General features: G+C 42.8%; 1 protein-coding gene across 1 annotated transcript in view; it reads left to right on the top strand.

Moving 5' to 3' along the window:
• Positions 1-24037, top strand: part of LOC144768685 (uncharacterized) — a 9047330-nt gene that overhangs the window by 3370860 nt on the left and 5652433 nt on the right. Inside the window, exon 19 of the mRNA XM_078652515.1 lies at positions 4833-4859. Within this exon, the coding sequence (XP_078508641.1) occupies positions 4833-4859 (27 nt within the window). The remainder of the gene's footprint in view (positions 1-4832; positions 4860-24037) is intronic.

The raw sequence follows: 24037 nt of genomic DNA on the forward strand, positions 1-24037 counted from the left end.
AATCACTTTCATTTATCGTTTTTAGTAATACATAATATAAAACTAACTTCATCAACTATTTAGTATAACAGAAGGACTGCAAATAAATAACAGAAAACATTTTTCAAATTATCTTCAAGTGTACAACATAGTTCCCCTTACAAATTAACAACTCACCTTTTTAAAAGTAGCAGAAGTGTTAGTACTGTGTAAATCAAACACCAGAAATTCACCACCAAAAATTCCTCACAAATGTACCTCAGACAGTAGTATCACAAAATGGCTGTGGTTTCCTCTCATTTGACATATATACATAACCAATTAACTTTCATCACACACAAATACAAAACCAAAGTAACATTTTAATTGGTTCTAAATTTCAACACTTTCAAATGTGTTTTCCCCATGCAATTTTCCATAGGACATTTACATACGTCTACAGCCTGAATGGCTGAACGGAATTACACCAAACTTGGCAAAATGGTACATCAAACCTAAGAGGTCAGGAAGGATCTACTATGACCCCTTATGGTCATTTCCCCCTTCGCTTTGGCCTCCTCTTGTCTCTCAATCCTACCGAGAGACAAGATGGCGGCCGCTACGGACTGTTTGGAATGTTGACAGACGCCGGAGAACCAATCAGCTTCGCAAAGCTCCGTAACGCGAAAAGTACGCGAAGCGGAGCGCTGTTACAGATATATATCTTTTTTTGAACGTTAATTTCTCAAAATCCACTGGAGCACATATATTGAGACCTAGCAAAGGCACATCGGGCTACCAGTCCCTAATATTTTGCCAAGTTTCGTGCAAATCCATTCAGGTGTTCGATTATTATTATTATTATTTTTTTTTGCCCCGCGGGGCCCTTTTAAAACCTCCACATCAAACCTAGGGGGTCAGCGAGGATCTACTATTCCCCCTTATGGTCATTTGCCCCTTCGCTTTGGCCTCCTCTTGTCTCTCGATCCTACCGAGAGACAAGATGGCGGCCGCTACGGACTGTTTGGAATGTTGACAGACGCCGGAGAACCAATCAGCTTCGCTTCACAAAGCTCCGTTGCGCGAAAAGTACGCGTCCTAGGACGCTGCCCGGTCCGCTGTTACAGATATATATCTTTTTTTAAACGTTAATTTCTCAAAATCCACTGGAGCACATATATTGAGACCTACAAAAGGCACATCGGGCTACCAGTCCCTACAATTTTGCCAAGTTTCGTGCAAATCCATTCAGCCGTTCGGGCTAAAAGTGAGGCCAACCGCCCTATGGAAAACTCAATGTTAAAAACACGTTTTGGGACCCCCCTTTTTTCTCGGCCCCCCCTTGACGAACCCCCCCCAAATTTTCAAGGGCTGCTCAGAAACAAAATGTGCCATTTTCCTGAAAATTTCAGCCAATTCCGTCCACAAACGCCAAAGTTATTAGACATAGAATTTTCAAAAAACCCATAGAGAAAAAATCCTAACTATATATACCTACTGGCGACCGCCAGTAGGTAATATATATATATATATATACATTACACTGTTACCATCCGCCATTGTACTTTATATATTTTTTGTATGTGTATTTACATATTACAAACTGCTTACTATTCTGAATCAAGCATGTGTATCTATGAAAGGTCCAATACAGGATAAGAAAATAAGTTACTTACCTGTAAATGCAGTTATCCAGTATCTTTCATAGATTCACATGCCACCCTACCTCCTCCCCTCAGAGGCTCCCCTCATAGATTGGGATTTTTCCTTGTCCCACTTGCGCTCGAAAATCTGAGAAACTTACCCTCTGTTTGGGGTCTTCTTGAGGGTGCTGTCACCTGACTGGCTATAGTTCAAGTTTGGTCAGTTTTAAAAAAAAAGGACATAGATTGGTTATCAATGTGACTGTACATTACCATTATTGCCTATAGTATAATTGTGTAGTGCTTTCTATGATACCTTGGGACTCCCACTTCAACAACGGGGAATAATTCAAGCATGTAAATCTATTAAAGATGCAAATACGGGATAACTGCAGGTACAGGTAAGTAACTTATTTTCATTTTGAGGATGTCTTGTTTGGGATGTCAAATGCACATCTAAATGAACTTTGCCTCTCTTTCTTCCATCATCTCAGAATGGAAAACCCTGGCCTGATTCACAGAAATAACTTAAGACAAAATCCTAAACTTACTACCATTTTGGTATTCACAGAAGTCACTTACTCATTTTGGTATTCACAGAAGGCACTTACTCATTTCGGTATTCACAAAAGTTAGGAGTCCTAACTTGAGGCAGAGAACGTCCTTTTGAAATACACTGACCCTAGCTATTTCAAAAGAACTAAATTTAAAACGGTGATTGCAGCATATAATATCTGGAAAGCTTTCATGAAAAAATTTGGCCTGGGGAGGTATAATGCCTACACTAGACTGATTGGTAACTCTACACTCCCTCGGGAGATATTCTCAGATGTTCTGTTTGTAGAATGAGGGAAGCAGGGAATAAAGAATCTGGGAAATATGATGGGGGCAGGAGGAATGATGTAATTCTCTCATATACGGACAACATATGGCCTTGACTCAAGGAATTTTTTCCAATTTTTGCAAGTTAGAAGTTTCCTAGTGGGGAAAAAAGGTGGACCGGCTGGGTTTGGAAAGAACCCTACCTTGGAAGTCATTCAAGGCGGAGCTGACTGTACGATAAAAAGGTTTTATGCAGAATTGATTGCGTATAAGCAAGATGACTTGGAGAAATATGAAGGCAAATGGGCACACAAGATAGGTACAGTGCAGGGAATGTTTTCGTGTCTCACTAGTGCAAAAATAACAGTTGATGGACAGAATGCAGAACAATGTCATACATTCACCCCAGTCTTACTAGACCTGGGGCAGAGAATTCTATGCTCAGCGGCCCTTCAGGCACAGCATTATAAAACACTTTACTCATTATATTATACACCAGCAAGGATTGCGCAATGGGGAGGAACAAGCGGAATAGAATGCCCTCGTTGTGACAGCCATGAGGCTGATATAGTGCATATTTTCGCCACATGCCCACATTTACAACCAACTCGGGAGGCTATAGAAGCATTTTTTAAAAGGTCATTGAGAATAGAAATTACATTGACATCATCAACAGTTCTGCTTGGGGTAAACAATGATGGTGGACAGGCTCAATTCGGCCATTTTATATTTGTAGCTATGGCTGTTTTGCAGATGTGCATTGCCTCTGCATGGCTTGACCGACTTCCGCCTACTTTTCATCAATGGCTGGCCAGACTCTTGTCGGCTTACAATCTTGAAAAGGCAATCTACGCAAGGAGGGGGAAAAGGGGAAGGAAACTAGGATTACAAATATGGGAACGCATAGAAAGATGGAAGGGGAGTAAATTTTAGCTTGTTTATGTATTAGTTGAGATAAACTGCTTGAATAGATAAGTGGGGTTATCATTCAAAACCATGTGTGTGCTTCAGCTTATGTTTGTCTATGTATGCTTATGTATATGTATATGCATTTCTGTTTAAATATTGATTCTTTCTTTTGTTTATGACCTGATGTGCCCTGTACAAAAAAAGGAGGAAAATACTAACTTTAGGACTCCTAAATGGCTTTTGTGAATACCGAAAGTCTTAAAGTTACGATTTTTCTCAGTTTAGGAGTAGTAAAGTTAGGACTTCTAACTTTAGGACTCCTAAATGCCTTCTGTGAATACCGAAAGTCTTAAAGTTCGGATTTTTCTCAGTTTAGGAGTCCTAAAGTTAGGAGTCCTAACTTTACTACACCTAAACTGGGAAAAATCCAAACTTTAAGACTTTCGGTATTCACAGAAGGCATTTAGGAGACCTAAAGTTAGGAGTCGTAGCTTTACTACTCCTAAACTGAGAAAAATCCTAACATTAAGACTTTCAGTATTAAAAGAAGGCATTTAGGAGTCCTACAGTTGGAACTCCTAAGTTTACTACTCCTAAACTGGGAACAAACCTAACTTTCAGACTTTCGGTATTCACAGAAGGCATTTCGGAGCCCTAAAGTTAGGACTCCTAACTTCTGTGAATACTGAAATGAGTACGTGCCTTCTGTGAATACCAAAATGAGTAAGTGCCTTCTGTGAATACTAAAATGGTAGTAAGTTTAGGATTTTGTCTTAAGTTAGTTCTGTGAATCGGGCCCCCCATGAATAGCCCCTGCTGTTGCTGGCATTCTTGTATGTGAATTGAAGCTTATCTAGCTTCCAAGAACACAAAATGGTCTATAGATCAGGTATACAGCTCAGTGAGTGAGTAGCTTTAAAGCTACCATCTTTAAGATTCTTCAGCATAGTTTTGGCCAGTATATCAGCTTCTGAAAGTGTTTGTATCTTCAGATTTTTGTTTTGTTTTCTGATTTCAACCTACCTGAGGTTCCCAATATGTAAACAAGGTATTTTTTTATGAGTAATAGAAATGACGGTACATTGGTCTTTAATGCGTGTGACTGGCATGTAATATGGGCCCTAGGCCCAAATCCATTCCATCATCTGAGTAAGCTTTGACTGTTTGACTAAGCTATCACTGGAGAGTAGAAAGGGAGTCTTGGCTGTTTTCAGTTCAGTAACTCATTCATCCAGGGACACTATTTGTGAACAGTAAATTCAACAAAGGATACTACCTAGCAACAGCTAATCACACAAGGACATGATGAAAAGTTCTGACTGTGCTATACCAATTTAACAAATATATTCTGTTGCACTAATATACATTCCATTGCAGTGATCTACTTGCCATTGTTTCAGAGGGATCATGGCCCTAATTAGCTGCATTTTACTTACATATTTTAACTTTGTTATGGTAATTAAAACAGAGTTTACTGACCACTTTGTTTTTTGTTCCCAGGAGTGGTTGCATACACACATCCAACAGGTAAGAAGCATGTCTAGCTTATTTCTTTTTTTTTTTGCTAACAATTTTGACTGTTTTCAGTACAAGGTTATACAGTCAAACAAGTGCAAATAAGGGTCCAATCTAGAATCTAATATAATCATCAGTGTATAAACAACAAAGACGAAAGTGGTATGCAGACAAGTAGTCAAAAACAATAATACTTTAGTAAAATAAAATGTAGAAGGAGGTGGCCTACAATCAGGCATCACTGGATGTTAAAGAGCAAATCCAGCAAAAGCAGGGAGTTCGAGAAGTTCAATGTATAACCACATAGTTAGGCCCATTTATGAAGCAGGACAGGAGACGATAAGTATATCAATGCAAGCGAGAGAGGACATAACACAGCACACTCCAACTGATAAAAGGGGGGAAAAAGGCTATGATGGGATATCCATTCAAGGAGGGAGATCATCATTTGAGAGCTAGGTTTTGTTGGCAAGTACTAGGGCATCCCAAAGGTCAGCAAGCGGCATACAACTGAGTCCATGGTTTGCCTCCATGGACATGGGTGCGCCTTAATCTGTGCCCAGTGTTAGAGGCCCCTATGCCAGGACAGTAGAAGAGGGCATTCAGAGGATTCCCAACGCTTTGTAATAGCTGTCCTCGCAAGCAGAAGGGCAAGGTCCAAGAATTTAGTGGTGAGTTTGGCCTTCTCTGTCCGGGGATATGTACCTAAAATTACGTCTCCAGTTTTTTTCCCCAAAAGTTCAGCAATTGAAGAGAGTATCCCTGTTCAGAAAGGTGACAGCTTCACACAGCCAGCATATGTGTCAGATGGCTTGGTGTGGTATGGCATGGAAGGCATTCTGGTGAAGCTGAAGAGAAACACTTCTTGAAGTCAATGAAGTGAGATATGCACTGTATAGTATGCAGGTTTGGATACATTTAGACTAAGCATTACGTGTAATTTTAAAGGGGTATCCAGTATGGCTTGCAGTCCTTATCATGGAAGGGAATCTGTAGCTTTGTTTTCCAGATAAGCTTATGGGGCAGTAGATATACTCCAGCATATTCCTGGATTCCCCGAAAGATATCTGGCTTATTGGTGTTTAATTGGACATCATGGACATTCCACCTTAACTAAAGGTTGATCAGGAAGTGCATTGTGAGTTCTATGCTGTGGAATACATGTGTAGTGTAGTCATCTGTAATACATTCAGGAAGCTCTGCAATTTAGTGTTTTGTAACCATGACTTACAAACTGGAACATGTACACCTATACAGCTTCTAGACCTGGTACAACACACGTTCTAGGTGTTGTCTTATACTCCAGACAACATATTCAGTACTCCTACAACCTACAGACTGAAAAGGAACCAATTGTTCGAATCTAAAGCACAGACTAGGTGGGCTTCCCACATAATCCCTGCTCTCCAAATATATTTAAAGCCTCTCCACAAGAATCCTATCCTACCATTTTGACAAGAGAGAACATCAATATCTCCCTATCAATGGATGAATTTCCTTACAAACTGAAACATCTTTCATCAGACTGTTGGAGGGATAATTTCTTCCAGCGTAGACACCCTTTTTTCATTTCAGTTTGAGGACATGTTATTGAGCATGTAACGAGTAATTAATGGCTATTTCATCAAATGCACGTTTCTTGTCTGTGCTTTTATTGTGTAAATGTATAATGAATATGTCTAATAAACAAGATCAATCAAAAGCACATTCCGTGATAACTTAGTGACTATTTAGCTTAGAAATTATTCCAGGAACGTCAAAAATCTTATTACTATTTCTCTCCAGATAACCATTATTTTATCTATTTTTATTTTTTGGCTTCTTTCCTTTAGTTTTAAGTTCTTAACACATACAGGGACAGGTTCCATTTTTAACTATAGTCTCAATTCTAGTTAACCTATTCAGCTTGTTTGCCTTTGGCGCAGATACTGCTTGTCAGTATGACGTAAAGTTCTACGGTCTGACTTTATTTTGAATAGGCTCCAAATCCATATTAGGTAAGGAAAGTCACCATTTTAGGTAATGGCGGTCCACATTTTAGCTCATGGAGGTTGCCATTTTAGATCATGGAGGTTGCCATCTTTCTCAGTTCATGCATAATCATTGTCATTGCTTCCTTTTGACGCAGGTGTCGTCTGACTTTATCTTTCTAAGAACTGTGAAAATGTCAGCTCGTTTGACTGATGACATAGATATAACACCTGATGCTACATAAGTTTGGATCAAGTGTCTACTTATCACCATGTCAAATCAAATAAGAAAAAGTAGAGACATATAGTCAGAATAGTGTTGTCTGAATTGAGGTCCTCTTATGTCATAAATTCTAGTCTCTGGTATGATTTAATATATAAGGACTGCCATTTGACCACCTGTCAGGAGAAAATCTTCACCCAGGTCACAGACGCTGATCGCAGAACTACATGACCACAGAACTAGATCCCCCCTTGACTGAAGAATCCTCCAGCAATACTCCAGAGGCTCTGCAAAGCATTCCATTCTGATTTCACAAACAGACCCAGGATTGTGCCCTCACACTGATGCAATCTCCTAGCTCCTGGCCTTGTGCTTGAAATAAGTGATAAACTATTCCAAACAGACAACAAACCTTGTTGTCCAGGTATGCACACCACCTCCTAAACTCAGACTTATATTTATTCATCTACTAGAACGAGTTGCTTTTTATCATCTTCAGTAATGTTACCAATATTATGTGCACTGGATCTCGGCTATTTGATGACATAGATATGTTTTAAAATAACTATTTTAAAATAAATATGTTGAAATCCATATTTCATTTCTATTAATCTTGATTGTGTAAATCTTTAATGAATGATTGTTTGCTTACCACTGCTCCATGTTAGTAATCCAAAAGCATTGACATCACCTCATTTATGTTTTGGATGGGGTTCTGTTGGGCTACAATATCCATTACCTGTCTTTCACATTCAGCGCTGGCGCATTTAACTAATATCACTCATGTCACCTGTGGGTGTGAAAACAAACCTTTTAGAGGTGAGCCAAAATCTCAGTTTACGCAACAAAATGTGTATTAAAGAAACATGGACTTGACCATGTCAATCCAACAAATTACAAGCCATTATTAAATAGGTGGCATTCTCCCATGTCTTATCTTTTGCCTAACACCAGAGATTGTACTGTTGGATAGTAAACAATGGATTCAGGCTGAGGAGAAGCAATGAATCAGAAGAAATCTCAACATGGAATGAATTTAAGAAATCCCTAAACACTAATGGAGTGATTGCCATACTCCTACTTCATCTATCATCAACATTTGACAAAGTGTATCACTAAATAATAGGACAAGTATATTACAACTCAAGCATCCTGGATACTGTGCAGGAATGGATATCATCTTCAATTTAGGATGGATGTTATATTGTCTCTCTACCTCCATTCAGTTCTCTACCCAACACCATACAAGTAGGAGTGATGTAGGGATAAACAATTGCAACTCTACTTTTTGTTGTTTCTCTAGTCCGTCTTCCTTACCTTGTGAAATTATCTGGACTTTCATGTTACAGCTATTTCAGATGATACCCATATCATCTTTTTTTTTTTTTTTAAATATTTTTATTGAATTTCCCCCCCCCCTCATTTTTCCAATAATACCAATACATTTTAACAGTACAGAAAAAGAAAGGGAAAAAACGATAGAGACATTTCACAAGATTCAAATACAAATACAAAAGTCAAGTACAATCAAAATCAGTCTTCATATATTTTAAGCCTCTACTTGCTCCTATTCTTCCATTTCTCTATGGGTAACCAGATCCTACCCCCCAATGACCTTGCCCTTCTGCCTTTCCTATCATAAATGGCCTTCTCTAAATTATATGTGGAGAGAAGCCTTGCTATCCACGTCTGAAATGTGGGTGCCGTCTTATCAAGCCAAGCCCTTGCAATAATAATCCTTAACACTGCCGTAGCCATAAACAAAAATTCTGGGTGTTCATTGCTGTCTCTTATATTCACCCCTAACATTATCAATTCTTCCGACAATTTAGTCTTTATCCCTAGAGAAACTTCCATAAATTCTTCGATTGCCAGTTTTAATGTATAGAGTTGTGGACATTGTGCAAACATATGTACAATATTGGCACTACTTGAATTACATCTTGGACATGTTATGCCCGTAGTGCCCCCCCACTGGGCAATTCTTGCAGGTGTATGATAGAGAGCATAAGTCGTCTTATAGTGCTGGGTCTGTAGCGTAGCCGAGCACAAAACCGACCGTCCTAGATCTAATGAGTTTTGTAGACCATCAGGGTGCGCCCCTACTTGTTCCACCCATTTCTTGGAGAATTTCTCTCTATCATCTGTTTTTAGTGCATAAAATTCAGCATAAAGTTGTCTAATCGTTGCCCGTGTACTATGCTCCAAGTAGTCCATTATCCTACAATAAGACATCCCTACTGTCCCACCCTGTTTCTTATAAAAGTAACTCCTGACTTGTAAATATTTAAAAAAAATACATCCTGGGATATTAGACTTAATTTGAATTTCTTGGAATGAGAAGAACACCCCTTCTGCATCCAGCAGGTCACCTAGTTTTTTAATCCCCTTACCATCCCATTCCTTCATGACTGTGTCCCTGAAAATTTCTGAGGGAAGATCGTTATTGGAGTATAGCCTAAGGTATCTGTTATATCTCCCAATTCCTAGCTTTTTCCCAACGGCCTTCCAGATTTTATAAATTGCGCTCAGTGTCTTGAACCTAGTATGTTTGAAGTATACATAATCCACTGTATTCACCAAGGCGTTCCCTGCCTCTTTACCCAGAACTGCTTCATAAGCATTCCCACATCCACGTCCTAATAACCCTTGTGCGTATTGTAGAGCTGCTGCCCAGTAATATAACCTAAAATCAGGTGCGCCCCAACCCCCCTTCTCCCTTGGTAGTGTCAAGAAACGATACTCCCTACGTGTTTTCCCCTGTGCCCATATAAACCTATTCATAATTGCTTCTATTTTATTAAACCATGTGCCATCAACATATAAGGGAATTGCTCTAAGGATGTATAGAATTTTCGGAAACGTGACCATTTTAATCATATTAATTCGCCCCATTAACGTCAGATGTAAATTATTGACTCTCTCTAAGTTTCTTTTAACTTTCCCTAAGAGTGGCTCTATGTTAATCTCTACGACTCTATCCAATTCCGCTGATACCCTGATCCCCAAATACATTGCTTCCGGAACTACTCTGGTATCCTGGCAATTGGCAAACCTGTTCTGCACTATCTGCGTCTTTCCTCTATTTATAAGATATCCCGAAAAAGCCCCGAATTTCTTTGCCTCTTGCTCTATTTCTATTAGGGCCCCCCCTGGCGCTGATGTTATGATTGCGACGTCATCCGCATAGGCAAACAACTTATATTCCTTCTCGTGTAATCTGACTGGGGGGATCCTGTGATTACTTGTCAGCCTTCTTAGCAGCGGATCTAGGTATATAGCAAATAGTAGAGGTGAAGCTGGGCATCCCTGCCTAGTCCCGCGTCGGATCCGTACTACCTCTGTGTATGATTTGTTGATTCTTATCCTAGCCAATGGGTTCTTATAAAGTGCCTGAACTGCCTTTATATAGCCTTCACCTAACCCAGCCCATTCCAGGGCTTTCCACAGATAGTCCCAGGAGACCCTGTCGAAAGCCTTCTCAGCATCCAGAAAAATAGCCGCGACAGGGTGTCCTGCCACCTCGGTTGCATCCAGGACGGTGATCATCTGTCTGGTGTGCTGGGTAGTCCCCTTGCCTGGTATAAAGCCATGCTGTTCCGGGGACACCAGACTCTCAATAACCCTACTAAGCCTATTTGCTAGTGTTTTAGAGAATATTTTTGCGTCTGCGTTCAATAACGTTATTGGCCTGTATGAGCCTGGCTCTATTGGAGGCTTATCCTTTTTTAATATTACAATTATATCCGCCCCGGCCCAGGACTGTGGAACTACCCTGCCCCCCTGCGCCATACAGCATATTGTCCAGATGTCTGTTCCCAGCACGTCCCAAAAGGTCCTATAAAATTCAACAGGAATTTTATCTTGTCCTGTTGCTTTGCCAGAGGGGAGGCTAAATGTTGCTTCTCTTACCTCCTGTAGCGTTAACTGAAGGTCCAATCTCTCTCTATCTTCCGTACTTAACCCTCTATGTGGTGTATGTGACAAATATTCTGGTATCCTTGGCAGATCGTTACTTGCATCCTGCTCATATAGTGATTCATAGAACCTCCTAAAGACTTCCTGCACTTCCTCCACTTTATTAACTATAGTCCCTGTGCTGTCCTTGATTTCTTTTATTTCCCCTGCAGCTAATGTTTGTCTGGTTCTAATTGCTAATAAATGACCCACTCTTTCGTTGAACTCATAACATTTTTCTTTTTTTGCTAGAAAATTCCCTGCTGCCTTCTGCGCCATCGTTACTCCTGTCTCCGCTTTCTGTACCTCTATATCCAATAAAATCTGTTCAATAGGTTCTTGTCTACTTATTGCACCCACTAGACCCTCCTCTAAACTCGCCTGACTTCTAATCCTCTCCTCTATCCTCTCCCTTTCTTTCTTATTTCTTAGTATGGTATAACTTAGTGTCTCTCCCCTAACTCAAGCTTTAAAAGCATCCCACACCATATCCGCTGATGCCGAATATCTATGTATGTCCCAATAGTGTGTAATCCATTCCTGCATCCTTTTCACATACTCCTCCTCCTTTAACAACCCCCGTTCAAACGTCCATTGATTGTGCGTCCTATCCCTTTCTCTAACAAATGTCAAGCTTAAAACCAACGGATTGTGATCCGACACTAACCTAGGGAGTCGTTCAATATCAGCTCTACCCATCAGTGAGCTCGAGATGAAAAAATAGTCTAGTCTAGTAACCTTTCTATGAGGAGCTGAATAGTAGGTACTGCCTGTGCCTATGGGATTTTTCTCAGCCCAAATATCCACCAAGGCGTTGTGTCGAGCTAAATTTTGTACTGCCTTATATGTCCTTATCTTCCTACCCCGGTATTTACCCCCATCCCTCTCAATTAAGCCATCCAAACCATTAATATTGAAGTCCCCACAGCATACTACAGGCTCCGGCCACAGTGCTAATTCCCCATCCAGAAATTCCAGCAGTTCAGGTTCATCTTCATTTGACCCATATATTGAGGTAATTGTGAATCTTCCAGCCAAAGTTTCCACATCCAACAAGACCCATCGCCCTTCTTGATCCTCTTTCTTCCTTTTAACTTTTACAGCCCCTTTCCTAGCTAATATCGCCACCACCTTTTTCCTATCTTCTTGACCTGTATAGGCCAGCACCTCCAACCCCATTTGCTCCAGCATATAGTTATCTTTCCTAGCCACATGCGTCTCCTGTAGACAAACTATATCAGATCTCCAAAATCGTAATGCTGCGGCTAGTTTTTGCCTTTTCTCTGCATTATTTAACCCACAGATATTGAGCGTGATTATCCTAACAGCCATTAAACAAGTTTAACTTTGCCAACTCTCCCATTCCTCCTATGAAGCTAATCAGTAGTTGTCTCCCTCCTTTGTGTATCTTCCAAATCTGTACTGCATGTCTCTCTCCTTCTACACCAACACCGCACCCAGCACCACCCTCCCCCTTAACCCCCTCCCACCCCTCCACCCACCAGATTCCCTCCCCCCCTAGCACAGGCAAATAGGTCAGAGCTGACCTATGCGTGATCGCTGTGCGTTGCAGAGTCGCCCCCCCTCTCCTTCCCTCTCCCTCCCTTAGTATCCGTGATGACTCAGTTTAGAAGAGATTGCATCGCAGTCCTCCCTGTTCAACTTTTTCATTGCCCCCTAGTCCTTCCCTTTTGCCGATTCCTTACTCCTATCTCTGCATTGTTCTGTTAATTCTGCCAGGAATTCCCCCGCCTTTATTTCAGAAAAAAACATTCTCATACGTCCTGCAGATATAACTTTTAGCTTTGTCGGAAACATTAGGTACGCCTCTGCCCCTTGTTTCTGGAATGCTGCAATTAACTGTCTGAGGCGCCATCTCCTCTCCACTGTCACATGACAGAAGTCAGGCCTGGCAAAGAATGTTACACCATCAAAAGATTTCTTGGAATCTGACCTGGCCTTGTCCATCAGTTCTTGTCTTGCTAGAAAGTTCCCGAAGAACACCAGCATAGCCCTTGGGAGTGTATCTGTACCCCCCATCCTGTCTTTTCTTTCTGGTGAGTGGAAATCTATGGGCCCTCTGGACTTCCATCTCCCACTGCCATGGTACATCAGGAAAAGCCCCTTTTAGCAACTTGATGACGAACCCTCTTGGATCTTCTTTTTCCACCCCTTCCTCAATCCCAAGGAGCCTAGCAATATTACGCCTCTGGCGGTTCTCCAACTCCTCCACTTTCCATTGCAAGTCCTCCACAGCCTTTTCCTGCTCCGCTTTATATACATTCCAATCCGTTACTTCGTCCTCCAATCTGCCAGTTCTCTCTTCAACGCATACCACTCTCTCTTCTACCTCTTCGTATTTTTTGTTTACTTTCCTGATTGCGGCTTGGATTTTTTTGGTATCGTGCCTAGCTCTTCTACTTTCTGCTCTGGCTTCTACTTGGATTTGTTTTAACGTGGCAAACATAATGTCAAGTTTCTCCCCCTCCCCTTGTCCATCTTGCCCATCCTCTTTATACATGCTAGATGTAGCTGAGTAGTCCCATAGTAGTTTTTTATGAGTGCTCAGAGGGGACCCAGCCCGCCTTGCTCCCACCTTGCGTTTTTTCAGGGTGCGTCTCCCCCTGGACCCCCTGGAGCCTCTAGAACTTCCGCTGTCCTCCGTGCCGAGACTTGGATCTGAAGATTCTTTCTGCTCATCACTACTGGCAATGGTAGATTCGGAACCCTCTGGGACTGTGAAGAACCTGTCTCCCTCAGCCCCCTCGACAATGTCTGGCTCTGTTAATTCTTTCTGGGAATCAAGGCTCACCAGGCTCCCCCATTCTGCTTCCTTGGGCCCCTGTTGCTGATTCTGTCCCCCCAGCATCTCCGCTTCCACCTCCTTTAAAGCATTCAGCATTTGGGAGGTATTGTGACTCTCTGCCCCATCAGTGTCCTCTCTTACCCTCCAGACGGCGTTCCCCAGTCCACCTTCGCTCTCCGGTTCCTTCTGCAAACCGTCTGCCATTGCTGCCGAGGTTGCCGAGATTTCCGCGGGAAGCGCGAGGTCCGCGCTTCCCTGTTGCCTAGCAACGCCGCCGCTGGCGTCCTCGAGGACGTTCCTGTTCGCAGCTCCAGTCGGTTTGCCTGCGGCCGCTGTTCCAACTTCCCCCGTGTTTGCCAATGACCCAAACGCCTCTGCTACCGAGGGCTGTCTCAAGGTAGGGTCTCTATCTCTATCGGTTCTTTTCTTATCCGTCAGGCCCCGGGCCGGTCCTTCCTGAGTCCCGTTACTTCAAGCGGCAGCAGCGGCGCTTCGCGTCAGCTTTGTTTCCTTTTCATGCGCTTTATCCAACTTGCGCTGCTGCACTTTCATCGCAGCAGATGACGTTAGGGCAGCCGGTGTGGATTTCTTTGCGGGGGGCATCAGCATCTTGATCTTAGGGATTGCGCCCAGCTTTACTGCGTCCCTCTGGCTAGCCTCTTTACTCGTGCTACCAAGCGGCGGCTGTTGTTTCTCCTTACCGCGCTGCGCCATCCCCCTCTCGGCCAGAAGACAATGTAGCGCTTCAACCAATGCGATAGACAGAGCCCTGGTTTTTTTCCAAAGGGATACAGCTCTGGCAAGAACGCCACTTTCCCTCTGCCAAATCACTCCGTCGCTCTCGCCTTGATGAATCCTTACAGTTTGGAGGGAGGACTGCATTCCTATAGTCCCTGGGTCATCTGCCTCCTCATTTAGACTATAGGTCAGAGAGGGGGTAAGATGCGACTTCTCACTGCAGCGCTACAGCGGCCATCTTGCCTCCGCCTTTCGATACCCATATCATCTTAAAGCTGGAGAAACCTTGTAATGTCAAAGCATATGGACTCGGCAAATGTCTAAAAGCAATTGAACAGTGGATACTAAAGAATCATCTCAAATGTAATTCCTAGAAAACATAAATACTCACCTGCGAATGCTCTGGAAATCATAACCCTGTATCCTCCCGCTCCCTCTAAATGTAAAAGCTCTTGGCATGATCATGGAGTCAAGTTACTCATCTGACAGTAAATCCAATTGCAAATTCACTCTCAGTGCCTATCATGCCTCTCTTAAAAAAAACTCAGCTTTTTGGGGATGACAAAATGAATCCCAGTGAACACAATTCCTGCTCCATCTTTCAGATTGTGAAATCCTTTCTTTCTCCACAGACCTCTCTCATGGCAACTGCCCCACCCCAAGGGCTGGCGTGTCTTCCTCTTGTCTGCCATAGCAGCAGGCTTACCCAGTTCTGGTCCATCTCATTGGAGCAATCTAGGGAAGCCATCTTGAAATGTAAATTGGGCTTCCCTTAGGATGCCTACCCCCTACTTTGTTAGCTGTGGCAATACATGTAATTAGCATTGTGATCAACCCCATTTTGATCCTCACTCTTTCCTCTGGGCCATGCCAAACATCTGGAAACTAGCTAAAGTGGCCCCTCTACTCAGGAAGCCTGTACTGGATCACAACATCTTTTGCAACCATAGCCCCATTTCTTTTTTCTCAGCCTTCACTAAAATAGTCGACAAGCTTGTCAATGCTCAGCTTTCTGAGTATCCTGAGCAAAGCACACTTTTGCATCCCAGTCAGCCTGACTTCCTCCCTCGTCAGATTATTGAATCAGCAGTACTGGATATCTCTGACCATATTAAATGGTCATTAGATTCAGGGAAAATTGCGGCCTTGATTCTTATTGACTTGTCTGCCACCTTGAACACTGTCCCACACTCTATCCTTCTGCACCAACTACCTGCCATAGGTTTGGAGGGTATTGTGTGGGCCTGGTGCAAGTTCTCTTTGAACTCCAAAGGCCAATCAGTTTGGCTTGCCCCTTTTTCTTCTGAAGTCAAGGAAGTCAACCGAGGGGTCCTGCAGGCCTCCTCGTTAAGCACTACCCTTTTCAATGTCTTCATGTCTTATTTGGCTTCGGTAGTCAAACCGTTTGAATGTAAAATTATTTCATACACCAATGATACTCAGTTGTTCTTTGCTTTTGATGGCTCCCATGCATCTATTGCAACATCTTTTACAGACTGCATGCAAGCCATCTTCAATTATTGGCAGAGTTGTCAACTTAAATTTGATGCGGAGAAGACAGAAATGATTCCCTTTGTATCACATGGGTCAAACTGGTAGGAAGATCTCTTGCCTCCTATTTTCCAGCCTCGCCCCTCCATCTTTGGTGATTAAAATCTTAGTGGTGAGGATGGACACCGCATTTTCCATGTGGCCACGGATCTGTACAGTGGTGGCCAATGTTTCACTATGCTCCGCACGCTGAAGAAATATCTTCCCCTACTTCCTCTGGAGGTTAGAATAGTGGTGATCCATGCGCTGGTCACCTTACTCTTAGACAAAGCTAGCATCCTCTAACCAGGAGTTGTGGGTGGCCTCGTGAATCACCTACATGTGGTCTAAAATGTGACGGCTAGGCTTCTCTTGCATTTAACTATGCGCTCTTCGATCTTGTTGGAACGGAAAACTCTCCATTGACTGCCTTTTAGAAAACCAATCCTATTTAAAGCTTTTGTTCTGGTACACGGGACAGTGAATCTCTCAAGCCCTGGTTATTTGGCAAAGATATTTGTCCAGTAGCTCCCTACTAGACAAATCGTTCTGCATCTGTCTCTCTTCTGTCGATTCCGCGCTTCAAGGGGTCCAAATGGGTGGTAAAGCTTTCTCTTTTCGTGCTGCCAAAGCTTGGAATGAGCGAATTGCGTCTGATCCCCTTGAGACTACTTTCCACAGAAAACGTAATACTTCGCTCTTCTCTGTGGGGCAGTAAGGTCTTGTTTTTTTGGGTGTGTACCACATGAAGGAATCTGACTTCGCACATAACAATTGGTCCACCGCCCAAGTCATGAGCATCCGTGCTAATAGAGAATGTAGATTGTGATCCATACGCTAATGCACATGGTTCCTTGTAGTCTACAGGCTCAAACTTCCCTTTGTGTAGAAGGCGCTAGCCCTAAAGAGAGTTCAGAAAATGGGTCGCCAGACATTTGTCCAGTGCCCATTCGAAGGGACACAAGATGCATCGGAACACAGGTTGGACGCAGGTAAACCTGGTAGGCCAAATTGTCAAAGACCAATCAAGATCCAGTTCTTGTAGAATGATTCCAAAGATTTGATTCATGGGCTCATGGTAATGTTGGATTGATGCCAGTTCAAGTGCGCCCTCAAGTGGAGCCTCCATTGTGGAGAAGCAGGAACAGGATGCGAATGCCGCAAATGAGGAATAACCGCAACAGGAATCCTCCAAATACACTACAGAAAATGGAGTGGATAAAATCCTGGATTACTCCACAGATGGTCTGAAAACAACTAACGAGGCCCAAGCCCACAATTTTTGAAAAAGTGTGCAAGGCCCACTGTACTGGAATTTAGGGGAAGGTGAGTGTTTAACAATGACTTTATTTCACAAGAAGTTCTAGCCACCTGCAATTCGAAGGTCTTGTGAGCCAATGCAAGAGCTAATTCTTGCTGAAACAATAAATGCAATGAGTCTGCTTAGTTTGTTGAAATCTGCCTTCAAATTCAGAATGGAAGGCCATAATGGGCTATCTACAATCCTGTGTGGAGGGGGAAACAAGACAGTGTAACTGGGAAACAGATAAAATATATGGGACTCGGGCCCGCATTCCGCAACAGTCTTGATCACTAAGCATGAGATAAGCCTCGTTAGAGAGCACCGAGAGAGTACCGTAATGAAGGGGAGAATTGCAGGAACTGGGATTCCTTTTAAATAACAAGCTAAATATGGTGCCAAAGTTTTACACGCACTGTGAATTTTTACAAGTTTCAAACAAGTGAATGTCCGACAGTAGAGTTGCATACTTCGCCAACGATCTAACATTTCTTGTCACTGCATTCACAATGATAAGCACAGGAGAGTGACCATACCCTATGTATGTAACTGCTACCTAGGGGTTCGTATTTATCTACAGGAAAATGTTTCATGAAGGATGTGAATTGAAATGTTGAAATGGGTGGTGAAATAACTCCGTGCAGTATCCACACCGTCAAAGGCATTTCAGCTCTAGTAAGTGGGAGTTGTTCTAATTATTCTCCAAGCGTAGTATTGTATAGGTTGCATATTTCATGCCCATCAATCGCTGTTTATCTGTTAAATTAAAAGGTGAAAATAAATTAGTACAATTCAAGTAATACCATGGAACGCACTGGTTTTTAACTGTTTGAAGCTTCCTGCTAAACTGTGTAATAGATCCTAGCTGACTTTGCCCATGATACAACGTTGACATGTCACTCTATTCAATATCAATAACAGAGGATACAATGTTATTTATTTGTCAATACAAGATGACAGCATATTAATACTTTTATCAATAATAGCTAACACTTTGTCCAAATTATCTTGATCTATTTGTCTCAAACGTGCAGCAGCTTCAATTGTGATCATTTCCGAATTTAATTATAAGTAGCATATATAAATCTTTTAGAATGTGTGGATTTAGTGCACTGAATAAAATCTGATGAATTAATGTCTTTGGACAGGAGTGACACATGTTGTTTTGCTACAGACAGCGCAGAATTTCCAACCACGGTTGACATAATTTTCCTACCGAATAAGTGGTAAATGTACCAGAATACGTTGACTGAGAATATCAGGGATCAGGCCTACTTTCATTTAAACCCAGATGCGGAATTGAGAAAACAAGCATGACGCCCATTTATGTCTACTGGTTACAATAACCGCCTGCCAGGATTCAAAAATGAAGAATTGAATGTACTGCACTGCACCATGCTTTTTTAATTGTTCTTCTGGTGTCTTTCCAGTACCCATAACCTATTAGGGCAATTGATTTATGAACATAGTAGTATATATATGTTTTGTTTGATTGAGCATATATTTCTTTGGTGGTGTTGGAGTTCATTTAAATTAATATGACATGGGATCTGAAGCGTCATATCCAGTGAAATAGGTATACCTATTTTTTTACCCTTTGGAACTTTCTGGAGGGGGAGTTGGACTATGTTCCCATTGAGTATAGTTAAAATGGGGATGCTGTCTACTACTAGTTCTATTTAGGAAATGGTGCCCATAATGATAGTAGCAGAACGTATCAGCATAGTTAGCGGAATTAAGGTATAGCTCTTCTGATTCAAAAACAGTATAGTATTCTAATTCAGAAAGCATAGAAATTTACAGTATCAACATCCCAATCATCAGAATTTGACCCAGGTACTAATACATCACCCGTAGTAACTTTGAAGACATATGGTATATGGTATCTGCAGGATCTCCTTTGGACAGAATTTGCTGAAAGGAACTTTAACCCAAACAAGTCCATCAGTCACTGGAGCGGCTGAAATGTTAACAAGGGGCAAGTCTCTTTTCATTTTATGTAATGAAGAATGGGGGGCCGGCGCCCTGTCAACCAGTTCTGTAGCAGAACGTTCTGGTAGGTAATGTACGTTGATTAATAGGCAACACAACAATCCAACCCACATGAATAAGACAACCAAGGGTAGTATGATCAAGACCTAGATCTAAGGAGGGACTAGATAAGTGTGTTTAACCATGAAATAAAAACACTATTCTGGGCTAGAGGCGTGTACAAAACCTAAGAACCGTCTGAAGAGGAATTATCTTGATTCACATAGTACCCGGAGGTACTCAGCTGAAAAACAGGAGGGTGGGACTCAGCAGTAGGACTTGAAAAAGCCAACTCGAATGGACTCGCCGATAGTGGATCATTATAAATGACATCTGATATAGAAGACGCCATATTAAAAGCAGGTATCGTGTTAGGGAAATTGCTGACAGAGTACTCAGCCTCCCCCTCCCTTAGCCGGGGAGTATAGGCGTATGTGGTGCTCATAGCCTGCAAACAAAAGTCATGAGGGAAAGAACTTCTATTCTGTGGCATATTATGAAGTGCCAGCCACATGGTTTAGCTTGACATATTCAATGGAGACAAAATGATTGTCTTTGTATCCAGTTCAGGTACTTTTAAGGCCAAGAACTGGAACAGGAGCACTGTACAATGGGCCGAATTTAATTTTGATGGCTACCTTCTCTTGAACCAGATCCCCAATTTTTGGAAGCCTGTCAGAAACTGGAAGAGCAACTGCATTAGCAGAAGGGATAGATGCAGGTGAATTTTTGTGTGAGTTAGCTTCACAGAGCTTTTGTAGGTCCTGTAAGACAACACAATGATTATCTGCGTCAAAGAATGCGGCAGCCCACACAACTTTTGGACCATCAAGCTCTGGATTATACATCTTGATGCCAAAAAGTACTACCTATGGGGTCCGCCCACCTAGAGATTTATTAGGAAGGTTATTTAGAGCTTATTGAACGCCATATAGATGGTTCAATGAACCACGCGCTGTACCTAATACTCTAGACGTAAAAGACTTCTTTAAGTCTCAGTTCATTCTCTCCACAATAGAATTACCCTCAGATCTATACGGAGAAGAAAAATGCACCTGCACACCCATGGACTTCATCAAATCATGGTACGGTTTAGAAGCGAAAGCCAGACCTTCGTCCAAGTGGAATGCGCAACAGGTAAATTTCCCTATAACGACTTGAAAGTCTTTAATAACAGTTTGAGCGTCAGCCGAACAATGTGGCCAAACCCAGAGGAATCTAGAGCAAGAATCAACTGCAATCAAAATATATTTGAAAACATTATCAGCAATCAGAGGACCGCAGTGATCTAAGTAAATGCAGCCAAAGGTCTGGTTAGAAATAAAGTGATGTGCCTTTGGTGGATGTGACGCAGTAGAACTTTTGATTTGTTGACAAATGTCACAAGTTAAAACATATTTTCTGGTTTGTTGGTATAAACCCTGCCATCAATACCTTTGCTGTACAAGTGAAATGCTGTCCCCCACATGGCAAGTGCAGAAGCTATGCTATGCTTTCATGTGCAGCCACAGTTAACTCATGTCTGTGGTCTGAGCTGGGAATATAACATTTCCTATCTATCGTGAAGGAAAGTTTCAATTCTTTTAAGCACGCGAAGACGAGGATTATGGTTTACTCTTCCTTACCTAAATAACAAAAAGACTACAAATGCCATGAGTCTTTGCAATGTTCGCAAAACAACCATAACGGCAGTCCCATATAAACAGTATCAAAGGACAGCCCTTCCTCATTTTTCGGGCGAAACAGCAGATCCCGCTTTTTCATTAGTAATCTTGTTTCTGCTCAGATCCTGCAAGGACGAGAAGTCAGCATCAGAAAATGATAAATATATGGTATCCCTGTAACATCAATAAAGAGGCAGGTTAACCCCTTGGGCGCGGCCACGATTCTGCGCCTGTGCGGCTCTTCTAAAGAGTGGGCGGGATCATGACGGCCCCCAGCCGTCATCAGCACACGCCCACCGTGTTGCATGACGGACGGGGCCGTCATCAGCATGGAAGGGGTTAATCAACCAACAATAAACATAGATACACCAAGCATGATAACCTTATCTGAACATTACCCCGTAACCCAACACGTTGACTGCAAACTGCCAGGGCGGAACGGAAAACAAATCTATTGGGTGGGATAATCCTTGCATCCGCATCCTTAATAGAATTGAAACTTTCCTTCACGATAGCTAGGAAATTCTGTATTCTATTTCAGTACCAGAGGCTCAGATTATGCTAGTTCAAAGCTGATCTACAACCAGAGAAGCCATGCCCAAGGTGGGTTTAAAATAGAAGGCCTTGAAGGTAGAATCCGAGGACCAGTCCACTGCTCGAAGGATGTCCTCTAGTTGCTCTCCAAGGGCGGAGGTTTTGAAAGCCATGGCTCCCCTTTTTGAATGTGCCACGAAGCCCTTTGTATCAATACCAGCTTCCTAGAGCACCCATCTCACCCAGCAGGCAATCATGGCGGCTGTCACAGCTTAGAAAGGCTTCTTGAGCGAAATAGGAAGTTCAGACACCCCTGGAGGTCTGTATTCATCTGTCATCATTTCACACTTCCTAAGGCAGTGAACCCCACATAACTTTAGGTGACCAGGGAAAGCCGGGTGGTGAACGTCGAGCCACAGTGAACGGCACCCTGTCCGGTGTGAACACACGTGCCGTAACCAAAAAACTAAAGCACACAGCAGCAGACCAAGGTTTAGCACATCAATTCTTGTAAAACACGTGCCGTAACCTCCAAGGCCCGGATATCCGATACCCGTTTACAAGAGATAAGACAAAATAACATTGTTAGCTTGCCTGTTAGCTCCTTACGGGAAAGGTAAGAGTTGTCCTGTCAAGATTGCAGTAAACGTAGCACTGAATTCACATCCCACAAGGAGGAATACTTTGACAGAAAGCAAAGGTCTATGCCTCTCAACAATCGACATACCAGAAGCTGCTCTTCTACAGGGACCTCTTGAATAGGCATGTACCCTGCAGATATCGCTGATCGACTCGCATTAATCGACCAATAGGCCAAACCCTTGTCAACTAACTCCAACAGGTCGTTGACTATGTGGACCACATTGGCCCCCATGGGATCCAAACCCCGTCGCAAACACCAGCATGTCCACTTCCTCCAGGAAGATCTATACCGCTTGACTGTAGAGTCTGGCCAAGCCTTCTTGATAAGGGATGAAGCCCTCTCCGAAAGGTCCAGGACTTTGCAACGTCCCCTGTACTCCTCCAACCCGCAAGGTGAAGGCTGACCTCTCGAACCAGAGGGTGCAAGGTGTCCCAAGCATCCAGCAGCATTAGCAGTGTCTGGGGAAGTTGGATTGGAAAATCCATAGAAAGTTTCATAAAAACTGGATACCAGACTTGAGAGTTCCAGGGTGGTACCACTGGTGCCACCAGTATGACCTCTGCCTTCTGGCTCCGAACCAGAATCATGAGCCTAGGTATCATGGCAAATGGGGGAAACACATACCCCCAAAACAGGCTCCAATCTCACTGGAAGGCATCCGTCTTCTCTGCCAGAGGGTCCAGGCACCAGCTGAAAAATCGGGGAATCTGGAAGTGACGCATGACACGTCATATTATTTTAAATTAGGACAAGGACCCCACCGGGTCATCAGGTTCTGAAAGATTGTCGGATCCAGTTTCCAAGCGCTGTAGTCCTGAAGGTATCTGGAGTGCCAGTCCGCCGTCTGATTGAAAGACCCTGGAAGGTACTCTGCATTGACTGTTAGTCTGTGAGTCAGGCAGTAGTTCCAGAAATCTTGGGCCAAATCCCCCAGGAGCTTGGAGTGCGTGCCCCCTAGCCTGTTGATATATCTCACTGCCGAGATATTGTCCATCTTCAATAGAATGGCACAGGAGACCTTGTTGGCTGCCAGACTTCGAATTGTGAATAATCCGGCCAGAAGCTCTAAGCAGTTGATGTGTAGTGATTGCTTGTGCTCGGACCAGTGCCCGTCTGTAGTAAGAACTCCACAGCGGGCACTCCAACCTTGGCGACTATTGTCTAACTCGATTACCAGTTCTGGGACTGAACCGAACATGGCCCTTCCATTCCAGGCCTGAATATGCTCGAGCCACCAATGGAGCTCCACCCGCGCTTCCTGAGATAGAGATAACTCCTGAGTGTAGGAAAGTTTGTGATACAGATGCTGCGTCTTTAGCCGCTGTAGGGCCCTGTGATGCAATAGCCCAGGAAAGATTGTGTGAGAAGTTGGCCTGATATATGATGTTTCCAATTCTGGAACCACCTTGTATCAGTCCAAACAACCCTTATGGTGTCTGGTTGTAAGTCAACCTTATTAGACAAGCTATCCTAGGGGTAGCATGGACTAAGCAGCCTAAAGGCTTAACTTAAGAGGTCGTGTTAAGCGAGCTGTTTTACCACATACAATCTTGTAATATCAAATGAAAGGACACCACACAAGTATATATTATAAAAAATATGTATTTATTACTAAAAACAATCCCCAGTATTCTTTATGAATAAAGGGGCACAAGCGTTAAATCAAAAGCACAGTATAACATACACAGTTGCACAATTTTGGATGTGGCCAAGGGGCCACTCAAACCATATACTAAACAAATGGTATAAGAGGGACCATTCGATCAGTGGTTAGGCCTAGGGCCTAGGGAATCG

Source organism: Lissotriton helveticus, chromosome 7, assembly GCF_964261635.1.
Source record: "Lissotriton helveticus chromosome 7, aLisHel1.1, whole genome shotgun sequence".
Classification (NCBI taxonomy): Eukaryota; Metazoa; Chordata; class Amphibia; order Caudata; family Salamandridae; genus Lissotriton; species Lissotriton helveticus.